This window comes from Gorilla gorilla, chromosome 7 (assembly GCF_029281585.2).
Source record: "Gorilla gorilla gorilla isolate KB3781 chromosome 7, NHGRI_mGorGor1-v2.1_pri, whole genome shotgun sequence".
NCBI lineage: Eukaryota > Metazoa > Chordata > Mammalia > Primates > Hominidae > Gorilla > Gorilla gorilla.
Genome location: NC_073231.2, coordinates 118,416,087 through 118,430,138, shown reverse-complemented (window position 1 = coordinate 118,430,138; position 14,052 = coordinate 118,416,087). Strand labels below are relative to the sequence as shown.

General features: G+C 33.8%; 1 protein-coding gene across 3 annotated transcripts in view; it reads left to right on the top strand.

Moving 5' to 3' along the window:
• Positions 1 to 14,052, top strand: part of CSMD3 (CUB and Sushi multiple domains 3) — a 1,204,746-nt gene that overhangs the window by 847,876 nt on the left and 342,818 nt on the right. For all 3 annotated transcript variants that reach the window (XM_019032923.3, XM_031014090.3, XM_019032924.3), the window contains one exon: positions 5,904 to 6,060. In XM_019032923.3, coding sequence (XP_018888468.2) covers positions 5,904 to 6,060 — 157 coding nt within the window. The remainder of the gene's footprint in view (positions 1 to 5,903; positions 6,061 to 14,052) is intronic.

Sequence of the window (14,052 nt, the reverse complement as noted above, 5' to 3'; positions counted from 1 at the left end):
AATTATATTAAAAACAAGAACAATACATATAATTTTTAAAATTTTCTAATTATTGGAATACTTTTACTATTATCTGTGCTTTTGAGGTTATTTATGTATATTGTATCCCTATGGTAGAAATAACATGGCACACTGTGGTCTCTAACCAACTCCACATTCAATGACATCACATTCACATTCAATGATAGCTTGATGTCAGCCAATGGGAGTATTTACACTGTAGAAATTGGCAAATGCTACAAAACATGGCTTAACTTGTTGTTTGCTTATTACATAGATTTAAGTGGAAATGGGTTGTGTCTGTGCCCATTACATTATGAGTAGCACTATATATTGAAGAAATATTTTTTTCAGTATTCGAAAACTATTATTCAATTAACCAAATTAGTTGCTCATATCATTTACAAACTAATGAAGTTCTGACATAATCCTGTTTTTGATTTTTCACTTTCCTTTTATTTGTTAACATTAAAGATGATCAAGCAGTATTTATTTAGGAAATACTCTTGTTGGTCAGTTGCAATCATAAATTGCATACACAAAAGTCTGGCAAAAACAATAAAAGCATTCTGTAAAAATCAATTAGTTATATGAAATGTATGGTCATGAATATTGTATATTTTATTACTATTTGTACATTGCTCGACACCTCCCTAAAATCAGGGATTGGAAAACAACAGTGTGTGAGCCAAATTAGGCCTGACACTTGTTTTTGTAAGTAAAATTTTATTGGGAGAAAGTCATGTCCATTCATTTGCATATTGTCTATGGCTGCTCCTGTGCCACAGTGTCAGGACTGAGTAGTTGTGACAGAAATGGTATGCTTCTCAAAGCCTCAAATTTTATTATCTAACCCTTCTTAGAAAAAGTTTGTCAATATCTCTGTATTGCAATAAATGTTATTTTAAAAACCTTATGTACAAGTATACACATTTAGCAGTTTTTTGTTTGTTGTTTGTTTGAGAGTTGGTAGTTAAACATTTTCCAGCACACCAGTGATCTTATATGTCCAGCACACATATCTGCCAATTCTGCTTGCTGTTCATTGGAATTCTGTATTAACTCTCCCTTCAAAAGCACTCTCAAAGTGCCAATTTGTAGAGACTGCTATGTTAGGCCTCATAAAACCCTTCATCCTCTTCCATTAAGGATAAGGAAAATAAAATGATTTGTAATAAGCTGCAGAACTTTAATGTAGAGTTGGAAGTTCAACTCTATTATATAACAAAAAACCGAATGCCCCTGTAAAGTTGGTCCTTCGTTGCGCCGCTTCTCCTTCACTAAAACATACTAGCTCGTATAATTGAGAATACATTATGTAGCAGTTTTAGAAACCTAAATAATTGAATGCAAACAAAAGTTCTCTACTCTATTTTATATTATCTTTGGAGAGAATATTAAAAGTTTTAGAAGAGAGACTTTTTTGATTGACCATTATAAAAGTTGTTCTTTATTTTATATGCAAACTTGACATCTAATTCACCTTTTTAGAAAATGTATTTAATTTACAAATCAACCTATAAAACAAATGACCAAAAGTAAAAATGCTAGGATCCAAGAGGAGGAATAATTTGGAGATTTATATGATTATACATATGTTCATGTGTAATTTCTGTCTTCACATATTACTTTTATATTTACTTTTTGCTCTTGGATTGATGTTAACACCTTAATTGCTAATTCATTAGATAAATGAGTTAGAATATGCCTTCTATTTATATATTTATCATATCATTCACAACAGCAAGAGTTTTGAGTGTTGATAAGTAGTTTGTTATAATACGGTTCAACCTACTGGATTCAGGAGAGTCTGTACACCATAACTAATTTCAGGCCTAGATTTATTACAAAAAGTTTTGGCAATTAAAACATGGCAATGTTAAGTTTTAGTTTGTTCTGGTGTAAGTAATCAGACAATTGCAACCTCTTAACAAATTAAAGTCTCAGCAAAGAATTTCATTAACATTGTAAAAGCCATCAATAGCTTTCATGATATTAATCCTTAAGTGAACTTAATAATAATAATACACATTAAACAAAAAGAAAAGGGACATTATGCTTAAATAAACAAAAACATACTTAAAGGTCTTGATTTTAATTAGAACAGAAATATGAGCACTAAGAGTCTCAAATAAAAGTCCTACGGCTCTAGTCAGACCCAATTTAATCACTCTGTACTGTTTATTTACTTTTGAACAAAAGGCATATTTTGTTTGTTTTGTTTTCTTATTTGTATGTTTGTATTCATGACTACTTTAAAAGTAATTTATCTTTGGTTACACTGCTTTCTCCCTTTGTTGCCTTTATGTTTTCATATATTTGACTACATTTGAAGGATTTTATTTATGAGTTAAATAGCATTGACTTGATCATTACTATAAAAATCTTCTCTTTTTAAGGGCTTCCTAATTAGCACTTGCCTTTCATGTTGATTAAGCAATTTTATGCATGCTTCCAAAATTTAACAGTTGAATGATCCAGTTTCATTTTATTTTGATGATTATAGTGGAGCTTCAGCAGTATTTGTTTTCTACCTTTCGACTCAACAGTGTTAAATAAATTGTAGTTAGCAGATTTTGGTACTGAATTATATTCACCCAGCTGAACTTAAAATAATTTTTCTTTCCTGAAAGTACTAGCTCTTTTATCATGCCCTTTCTTTAAATGATTATTTTTTTTAAAAATGTGTCTTATAAAAAGCTTCTTTCATATATACATACATATATATAAAAGTATGCTGCCTGGTGCAGTGGCTCATTCCTGTAATCCCAGCACTTTGGGAGGCCAAGGTGTGGAGATAGTTTTAGTCCCGGAGTTCAAGGCCAGCCTGGGCAGCATGGCAAAACCCCATCTCTATAAAAAATACAAAAATTAGCCAGGCTTGGTGGGGTGTGCCTGTAGTGCAAGCTACTTAGGAGGCTGAGATGGGAGGGTCACCTGAACTGGGGGATGTTGAGGCTGCAGTGAGTCATAATCACACCATTGCACTCCAGCATGGGCAACAGACACCCTGTCAAAAAAATGAATAAATAAAAAAGAAAAGAAAAGGAAAAAAAAAGTAGGCTGTGTGCTTCTAATCTAATATACAGACAATTTTATGTTAATTTGTTTTTGATCTTCAGGTTAAGAATGATGTCTTACTATGTTATTTTTTAAATTTTAGTTACAGCACCTAACAAAGGCTTAGAACTAAATAATTAAATGTTGACTTATTTTGTTAGTTTTTACATTGTTATATATAGGAAAAATTTATATGTATCAAGTAATAGTTTCTACTATCATTAATTTTTGCTTTTCATTACTCCTGAAGATTTTTTAAAAATTAGGAAAGACTTTTTAAAGAAATTAGAAACAAATTTCAACATTCAATTTTTATTTCCCCAGTTACATTAATTACTTGTTCCATTTATATTCTCCCTTTATTTGGCTATTTTTGGCAAACTGAAAGTTCTTACAATGTATCCACACATAAATAGAGAAATAGTTTTATCCAAGAAACAATTGATTGTATTTTATTTATATTTATATTTTTCATAGCAATTAAATTATATGTTGGTGAGAAGTTAAGGGGAACACAAGGAAAATATTATTTTGGGATACCCTGATAATATTACCACAAATAAGATCCACTGGATCTAGTGGTTAAATTATTTGATTGTGAATGTGTAGCTCTAAACACAGAATTTATTTACTATGTAATATAGAATCATAAAATGAATGTATGCAGAAGCATACTTTTGAGAATATTGAACATTTCAGACTCACAGACATACAAGTTATATTTTGCCACAAGCAAGGTTTTCTTACCTCTGCGTTATCCCAATGACTACTATTCTTAAGAAATGAAAAGTTGAATGTTATGTAATCAAACAAAAATCGTGCATGCCTGAGCTACCAACCTCAACATTTGGTTTGGTTTTGTTGAAGACAGATACATTCTTGCTGATAACTAAAACAGAAACTTATTTGCATGATAAATTAGATTCCTCCAGGGATTCAAGATATTCCCTTATAATATTAGGAAATTTGTGTATACAGCCCTCTAGTATCCAAATACTCACAAGAGTGAATGTACATTTTTTAAAAACTTGACAGAGTGTATAAAAAGAGAGAGACCAAGTGATGTTTGCTGTTAGGAATTCAATGACCATGTCGCCTTGAACTTAAGATTCTCAATTCCTCACTTTCTCTTATTTCTACCTTCTCTCTCCGCTGTAAAGAACAAGTAAACAAACTGTAGAAGCCTAGAGGGTACACATGAGTCTATAGATTCCATCAATTACAAATGGAGCGTGCAAGAAAGGCCTTGTCAGTGGAGACTTAGAATTTCTGTGTAGAAAATGTTTAGGGTAATGTGGTTAGAAGAGAACATTTAGGAGCCGTGGAAAAAAATTTGGCATAACCTTAACATTAAATTCTAATAAAGTTACTTTGAAAGAAAGGTTAATTATTCACAAGTTTTTATAGATCATATTGAAACATTCTAAATAAATCATCGGATTAAAACCAACAATCTAGTATAAGAAAAAATATATTATTCAGATTAATATAATAATAATAAAACATTCCATTGTGTACCACCTAAAACATCATCTCTTAGGTGACATCAATTTAATTATGGAGGAACGTTTATGCTATGGCAAGATCCCTAGATGTAGAATCTAACAACATAATTTTTACTCTAATACCAGGCCATAAGTAAGTAAGGCAATCTGAGCTAAGAGACCAGTAACTTCAAGCAGTATTCTCCAATTTTTCTTGTTATTATTGTTCACCTAAGAAGCCCATGAAACTCCATGAAACAAAATAGTATGGAATAAAGTCTGTCAGGGAGAGTTGATCTTTGGGAAACCACAAATCATTGTGATACCTAAAATATTATTGCTCCCAAGAACCAATTTTTACACCTTTGGGGGTCGTAATGATTATGTTGAGAATGCATGCCTTACAGGAAAAGGAATGGTAATATGCATTGTTGGTAAACCCTGGATTTAATTACTACACACTTTTTAGGAAACTATCTAGAAATATATGAACATGCCCCATATTTCATATCCCATATTTCTAGATATCTCATATTTCTAGAACTTTTTTGCTGAAGTACAAGTACCAAAAAACATGAGGTTACACGTAAAAGAGTGTTTATATCAGCATTACTTGTAGTGGCAAAAACTTGAGTTCATTACTACGGAAACGGTAGAGCAAGTTATGATGGAGTCACCATACATCTCTCAAACAGAAGAATCTATATTACTGACCTGAAGAGATGTCTATAATGATAAAAGAAAAACAAATTAGAGTGCAATAAGCAGTTATACTTTCAGAAAAATGAGACTGATGTGTTGGAGCTTGTTTCATTTTTGTATATTTTTGCTTTATTAAATTAGTTTCTAAAAGCATTTAGACCTCCTTTAATTTAATATTTTAAAAATGTCAAATATGAAACAAGTTAAAGAGCATGGAAAAGTTACAATTGCACCAGACACAAATATATTTTATGTTAGTCATGTTGTTGGAAAGGTAAATGTTTGATCTTGAGAAAGTTGCAGAGAAACAGCCAACTAACCAAGTAACCAACTTTAGAAACCAATCTTTAGGTAGGTATTCTTAATTTTAAATTGTCTCCCAGAAAAAGCATTTTTAAAATAATAAGAACAGAAGCTATATCACCTGATTCAAGTATTACTTAAAGTACACTAAGCTTGGAATTTTAAAATTATACATGTGAATTCTAACTTCCTTAACCTTGTGTTCATAGAAACCAATATATTTAGTTGCCCTTTGGAAATGTACTGATCTGATTTAGAAAAAGTACACTTTTCTCTTTTTCATAGATACAAATACATGCTCTGAATTGATTATTATTGGCACATTTACATTTTAATTATAAATATATTTTGCAGATTTATGATGGAAAAGATAAAACGACTCATCTACTAGGGGCTTTTACTGGTGCATCTATGCGCGGACTGACACTTAGTAGTACTTCAAATCAGCTCTGGCTAGAATTTAATTCTGATTCTGAAGGGACAGATGAAGGCTTTCAACTTGTGTATACCAGTAAGTATTTTAGAAGAGTAAAATGGTCAAACACTGGGGTGCTGCATGTATATTAAATAATTACATTGCACAAATTGAAATGATATCCAACATTTGATTATTAATTTACAGCTCCTTTCTACATATATAATTTTATTTGACCCTAACAACAGCCCGGTAAGTTACAGGTATTTTAGCTATTGCCATTTTACAGTTGAAACGACTCAGTTTCTTTTACAGAGGTTAAGTAATTTTTGACTTCGGGTTTATTTACTTAGGTAGTTTTAAGTAGCAGGATTCTATTCATCCAGTATTTAAGAAATACAATGAAACTTTTGTTAGATGGAAATCCAATGTTTGAACTCCCATCTTGAACCGCAAAGATGCAATGATTATTATTGCTCAGTTATAAATGATAACTAAAAGACTTCAGGTCGTTTCACACTAAAGAGTAACTAAAGCTTTTAGTTTGTTCTGCTTTTGTGTTGACTTGTTTTATAACAAATACTTTCTCACAGTTCTATTATCTCATTATATTAAAGTCAGCTATTTTGACTATTTAAATAAGTTGAAGTTCAAACACTAAGAACCAGGAGTAGGTGGGTTACATCAATTGTTATACGAATTAAATGGATGTGTTTTACTAGTACCGTTATATAAGAAACAGACCAGTTACACCAATGAAAAATAAATTCTATTCAAATAATATATTTCTTGATTTTCTACTCCGTTCAGGATTCTTTGCTAATAAATTAAAGTGTGAGTAAAACAGGTGTTACTTCCTATGTATTTAATAAATTTACAATCTATCAGATCAAATTGATTCTTGGAAGGTCAGAGCACTCATTAATGTTGTATAGTAAAATAAGTAGCAATACTCAGAAATCTTTATTGCTAGAATGCTTGACAAAATCTACTGACTCCTATAAATTTTCTCAGGAAGTCAGATGAATGGAAATTATTATAGAAACTAAGAAGTTAAAAAGGTTACAGTATCAAAGACAATCATATGGGATCTTAAAGGGAATTTGAATCAAATTATAATTTGTGTAAAGAGTCTATCTTAATGGTATAAGAAATAGTAGACAAGAGAATACAATGACTCATTGTATGAAAACATTTTTGTCCATAATACTGAGATTATCTATTTATTTCAGTGCTTTTCTTTCTACCTGTTAAAATTTTTACATCACTAACATTAACTAAACATAAATTAACAAAATGAATGCTGAATACATATTTTTAAATTCTCAGAACTGTGTGTACAATGTGATTTCTTATGAGTGTTTCTAAGGAAAAATAATAGTCCAGACAAATTGTGTTTACAAGTATTGTTTTGTGATGGACTAAAAGTAATGATATTGAGCAATATCAATATTGTAATGATATTGAGCAATATCAATATTGTAATGATATTGAGCAATATCAATATTGTAATGATATTGAGTAATGATATTGAGTAATGATATTGAGCAATATACTATTGCTCAAATATAATTGGTGTGATCTGCTCAGATGGGCAAACATTTTTTTTTTTTTTAAATCTGCTGTCCTCTTTCTCTTTCTCTGTTTTCTAAAAGGGCCACTGATGATTTTAAAGTAATATTGAAATGCATGACACAATGTTTACATAATGGTTTTTGTTCTGCATCATGTTGCATTTCTTTTATTTTCTTTCTTTCTTTCTTTCTTTTTTTTTTTTTTTATTTGAGACAGAGTTTCAGTCTTGTTGCCCAGGCCAGAGTGCAATGGCGCGATCTTTGCTTACTGCAACCTCTCCCTCCCAGGTTCAAGCAATTCTCCTGCTTCAGCCTCCCTAGTAGCTGGGATTACAGGCACCCACCACCATGCCTGGCTAATTTTTGTATTTTTAGTAGAGATGGTGTTTCACCATGTTGGCCAGTCTGGTGTTGAACTCCTGACCTCAGGTGATCCTCCCACCTAGGCCTCGCAAAGTGCTGGGATTACAGGCGTTAGCCACCGTGCCCAGCCTGCATTTCTGCTTGTCTGAAATATTTGTGGGTTTCACAGAAGAAACCTGGATTTTTTTGTTTTGATACATAATATCTATGTAGCTTGAGGTTACTGATGCAAAATAGTAGCCATTGTAGGGCATACCTGTATTTGAAATTTTATGGGGTGCTCAGGTGTCTGGAATGAGTAAGATCATTGACTTTATTGTCATTAGTGTGAACTGTAGAATTTTTTTAAAAAGATATTTTAATTAGCAAATATTTGAAGTCACATTTCTTTTCTTAATTAACAATTAATTGGCTGGGCTTGGTGGCTCACGCCTGTAATCCCAGCACTTTGGGAGGCTGAGGCAGGCGGATCACCTGAGGTCGGGAGTCCGAGACCAGCCTGACCAACATGAAGAAACCCTGTCTCTACTAAAAATACAAAATTAGCTGGGCGTGGTGGCACATGCCTGTAATCCCAGCTACTAGGGAGGGTGAGGCAGGAGAACCGCTTGAACCTGGGAGGGAGAGGTTGCAGTGAGCCGAGATTGCGCCATTGCACTCCAGCCTAGGCAACAACAGTGAAACTCCGTCTCAAAATAATAAATAAAATAAAATAAAAATTAATAATTGTCCATTAAAGGAAATGTGTGTTTATGAAGACTGGAAACTACAGAAGTGGGAAGAGAGTATAAAGCTGCCATTCTTAAAAAGGGAAAACATACATTTATAAATATTTTTTAGTCTTAGAGATAAAACTAAAAATTTCCATATCATATCTGTAAACAAAATGTTTATAGCCTACTTCCAAGGTATCTTGGGATATCAGTAGACAATTTTGTGAACCAACAGCTGGGTTCTGAGCTGTATTCTCTCGGAAAGGGCTTTAGAAATAGTGATGCATCTGTTTTTAAGTGTATTTGTTCCTAAATATTACTTCTTATTTTTACAGTGGCAATTCTTCTGCACATCTGCAACTATCTAAATAGTTACCCGCAGATTTCCTAGCTTTAAAAGAAGTTTGTTCCCATCCTCCAAGTATATACTATTTGTTTTCCAACCATAGCACCTGTGCCCAGGCTACTTTCTATTTTGTGCATGTCCTACTGACTTTGGATACCAATTAACCTTCAAGATCCATCTCAAATATTTATGAATGCTTATCCTGATTCTGTCAGCTGGAATTAACAGACGTTTCAATGTTTCTTTTGTGGTAGTTTATATATGCAACTAATATAACAGTTATCACATTGCATTGTGGTTATACTTGTTTGCGAACATATGTGCATCGTTCTTCAACACGCTATTTTCCTTCATACCATCTTTAGTCCATTTAGTTCAATTGCATCTTTTTACATACTCTTGATGAATTAAGATGTCATCTGAATATGAATTTTATAAAATGCTTTCATGATAGTAAAACAGTTCTACTAAGCCACATATTTTAAATATTCACAAAATTCTTGGAAGCAGTAATTATTCAATTCCTGAACGTGATAGAATGTGCATCAGTGGTTCAAACAGGGAAAAATGGGAAAGACCAGGATTTCGTGTTTAAATCCTCATATCCAGTTATTCTTAAGGCCAACTCTAACCCTGTCCATTCTGTGGTACATTTCCCTTACAATGATTCCAGTTTCATTTCTGAAATATCTAACAGAGAGAACCATAGGTATTGCAGAGGAGGTCACAGTACTCATATTGACAGAATCAGAACAGGAGCGAGAACATTTGTCTAGGGAGGATCAGGTAAGACTTCATAAAGGAGGCCGTATTAAAGGTCAGGTTGGTGGTTCACAGAAAAAAAATTGTGGGAAGTATTACAGGCAAAGAGAAAGGAATGAGGAAAGACACAGAGATTAGGAAGAACATTCAAGGAAAATAATCTAATTCAGATTAATCCCACATATCTTGATGCTTCTCACAATTTCTAGTGGGAGAACAAGCAGGCTGTTTTTGGCCATCCTATCAAATGATACCTGCCCTATTTAATGATAGTCACCCTGTATTCCATTATCTATTTTGTTGAGTTAGCAACACTTGCCATTGTCTGATTATTTTCAGTTTTGGGTAGATAAAACTGCATTTGGCTGAGATAAAATGAAAAAAGTATGTTAGAACAGACCTTTAAAGTGCATTTTATTTCAATTTTCTTATTGGTCCATTTATTATGTAATTACTAAGTATAGTAAATGGCCTGGTAGACACAGTGACTTAAATGTTGCTTTTGGCTTTAACTAATGGAAGACCTTACCATGGCCTAAACAATCAGGGTTTATTTTGTTCATATAAGAAAAAGCGAAGAGTGAGAAAGTAGGTGGATCTTGATTCAACTACTTAACAAGATCAACAAGGATTTTGCTCCTGTCTTTCCGCTGTGGCATGCCTAGAGGGTTCACTTTTTATTTTCATGTTTGTGGTGACATGGTCACAAGTTGGCTACTGTAACTATGGGCATGTTTAAGGCATGAAGAAAGGAAAAAATGGGCAGTGCCAACCGCATATACTCCTTTTATCAGAAATACAAAATCTTTCCTGGGAATCCCTGTAAGATACCCTCTTATGTCTCTATCCTAAACTGGACCATATGGTTCTGCCTTAATTTTCCAGCAAAGCAGCCTGGAATATTCAGTATGTGGAAGACTAAATAATTGGTTTAACTTTAGACCATCATGATTCACTGCTGGATATCGTTAGATTATAGCTGGGAACAAAATCAGAGTTGTTAGCAAGGAAGAAGGGAGATATTGAGAAGACAACTTACAGTATTTACTACAATGTACAGCTGTCACCAATATTTAAAAAATTAGGTTAAAGATACTGAACTAATACCTGCTTCTATGATTAATGGTGTCATGGAAGCCCAGAAACTCTTGGGTGTTTATAAAGGAAAACTATTTGGCTGACTCATGATTAATATTTTTAGCTCTACTATGCTAAGAAGACTGTGAGCTTCTCTCACCTTCTTCCACCAACAAATAAATTATATGCATACCTAGTATGAAAATCCCATACCACACTAGACAGGGAGAAAATATCCCATTCCCTTTTCTTTTTCTTTTTACTTTTCTTTTTTTTTCTTTTTTTTTTTCAGTGCCTTGCTCTGTCGCCCAGGCTGGAACCTCTGTCTTCTGGGTTCGAGCAATTCTCCTGCCTCAGCCTCTTAAGTAGCTGGGATTACAGGCGCCCACCACCATGCCTGGCTAATTTTTTTGTATTTTTAGTAGAGACAGGGTTTTGCCATGTTGGCCAGGCTGGTCTCGAACTCCTGACCTCCAATGATCCACCTGCCTCGGCCTCCCAAAATGCTGGGATTACAGGTGTGAGCCACCATGCTAGCCCCATTCCTTTTTCTAAAGCAGATTAAATCTGTTCAGTCTTCATCTTTAGCGTTGTCAAGAAAAATCTCATGTAGTCTTTTTGGGGAAATATTCTTCTCCCAAATAAATTTCTCAGTCAACTCTAGTTTGATCTGACAATTAAAGTGTGGACAGCTATACTGTTGAATATAAAACATGTGTGAGATACACTTAGATATTTATGACCTCTAGGGGATTTCACTGCTCTTCCATCCCTCAAACCTCCCAGAATCCAACTCCCTTATTGAGTCAGGCTAATCTTCCTCATTATTCTCAAAACAATTACTGTCATTTACTCTTGCTTTTGAGAAATCTGAAACTCATACCAAATAAACATCCGAATGAGACATAATGTCAGGTACTTTACCTGACACAAGTTACTTGTTAATTTCCCTGTGAGGAGGAACCAATAAAGGCATACCTGTTCTTCTGAGAGAGAACAGGGAGTAGGGTGAGAGAAAATTACTACTTCCTTCTAGAGTTGGGAAGCAGATCAGAAATTGAGATCACAATACAGTATCCTTCCTAAAACATCACTCTGTTCCCCATAATCCTATAACAGAATTCAGCAAAACCCAGTAGGTTATTCTACCCAGATTCCTTCAACCTCTCAACACACATTTCAAGAATGATTTCTAAATCTGGTGTATTTTACTCTCTCTCTAAAGGCTAAGTTATAGAGATATCATTTCTACTTGGTCACCTGGCATATCTTCCCTTTTACTCTTCTATTGAAATTTACTAATTTATTTATTATTGAAATTATTAATCTGGTCATAGGCTTAAATTTTGTCTTTTCCCAGTGGAATATTCTATATTGAAAATATAGAGAACAATTAGTAAGAGAAAGTTCCTGCCCATAACAAACTAACTTTTTAGTGGGGCAAGACATAAAAGAAAGTTATGAACAAAAGGTAAGAGAACTACATTTAGAAGTAATTTAAAACAGGGCAATGGGATAGATAGTACAGATGAGACCACTTTAGCTAATTTGTTCAGACTCCATCTTAGAGGAGATGTTATCTGAGTTGATACCTGAGTGATAAGAAAGAATAATCACATACAGGCAAAGGGTTCTAGGCAGAGGGAGTAGCAAGTGCAAAGGCCTAAAAGAAGTCTGAGCTTGAGTTCTATGCCTGTAGCTAAATGAGCAAGGAGAATGAGACAAAATGAGTGATAAAGTTGGAAACTGGCAGTAGCAAATAACCGGGGTTCATCATCTCATGCCAAGGGAATCTGGGTCAAAGACACAAGAAGTGGGTTTAGGAGCAGAGGTTTAATAGCCAAAAGAAAGAGCAAAGAGAACAGCTCTCTTTCTTGTGAGAGAGAGGGGTTCCCAAATGGGACTTCCAGCCCACAGCAGAGTACACCAGATTTTATAGACAGGCTTATGAGGTGGTGTCTGATTTTCATAGGTCCAAAAGATTAGTTGAACCAGGTGTGACATTTACATAACACACCAGAAGCTGGCTGCCCCACCCTAATCTTATTTTGCAAATGGGGTCTTTGCCTGGCCTGCACCATGTTGCCTTCTCCTTACTGTATGCATGGCTGGCAAAGAGAAGAGAAGATGGAGCCACCATTTTGAACATGCCTAGTCCCAAATAGCCTTTTTCTATTGGCACAACTGCCAGCATTCACCCATGTAAGTGTCCAGCTCGCTTGTCTATGTTTGCAGCTTGATTTTGTAAGCTGCTCTTTGTTAGAAAAGAAAATGATTTGGTGGCCGCTTTTCATTAAAAGGAAAAACTTACCAAGAACTCCCATACCCTCACTATCTGCCTAAATAATTTCTTAACTCCTATATCATCAGGGGCGAAGTGGAGCATAGTACGGGCTTGGATTTTATTTAAAAGGCACATAGAGACTTAGGTCATTATCATAATGTTCAATATAAGGATTACAAATAACAACAGCTAACATTTATCTACCACCTACCAGATGCAAGGTATAACCCAAAGAGGGAGATAATATTATTATTCCCAGGGAGAAAATGAGGAAATAAAAAGCATAGCAAAGTTACCTTACTCACCCAAGGTCACATAGCTAACAAGTACAGACATGGAAATTGAACTGAGAGTCTTTGCCTCTAGAATCCATGTCTCTAACCACTATGCTATACTAGCTCTGAACTCAAGATTTGAGTTTTTCAAGTTTTATAGATTTCAAGTGTCATATATTTATATATATTTCAAGTTTTATAGATTTAATGTATTTTTAAAACTGTCCAGGTAAATGTAAAAAAAAAAAAAAAGAGAGAGAAATAATGTTAGTGCAATTCTTCCCAAAGAAACTTTTGTCATTTTATTTTTGAGAATCTGAATTTTTTTTTATTTTTGTTACATTTACTATCGGGGAAAGACTTATTCCTGCTATCATTCATATTGTTCATGAAATCTCTAAACTCTATTTGTTGAAGATTATTTAATTACAGATTCTTTTAGCCCTATTTACTTGCAGTCATCCTACTTTTATTTTGTAGAAAGGAATTGAGTATTTTTAACAGCCATCTATTACAGAGCCAAATTGCAACTTATTGATGGATTATACTATTGTCTTATCAAAAGCTGACCTGCTAAATATGCATGTTGCCCAGCCATTAGTCAATACTCTGGGCTCAGATGTTTTCTTATTGTCTCCTCTGCACATTTAATTTACAAAAAATCCCACTGGAGAAATGTTCATTATCCCAAGAG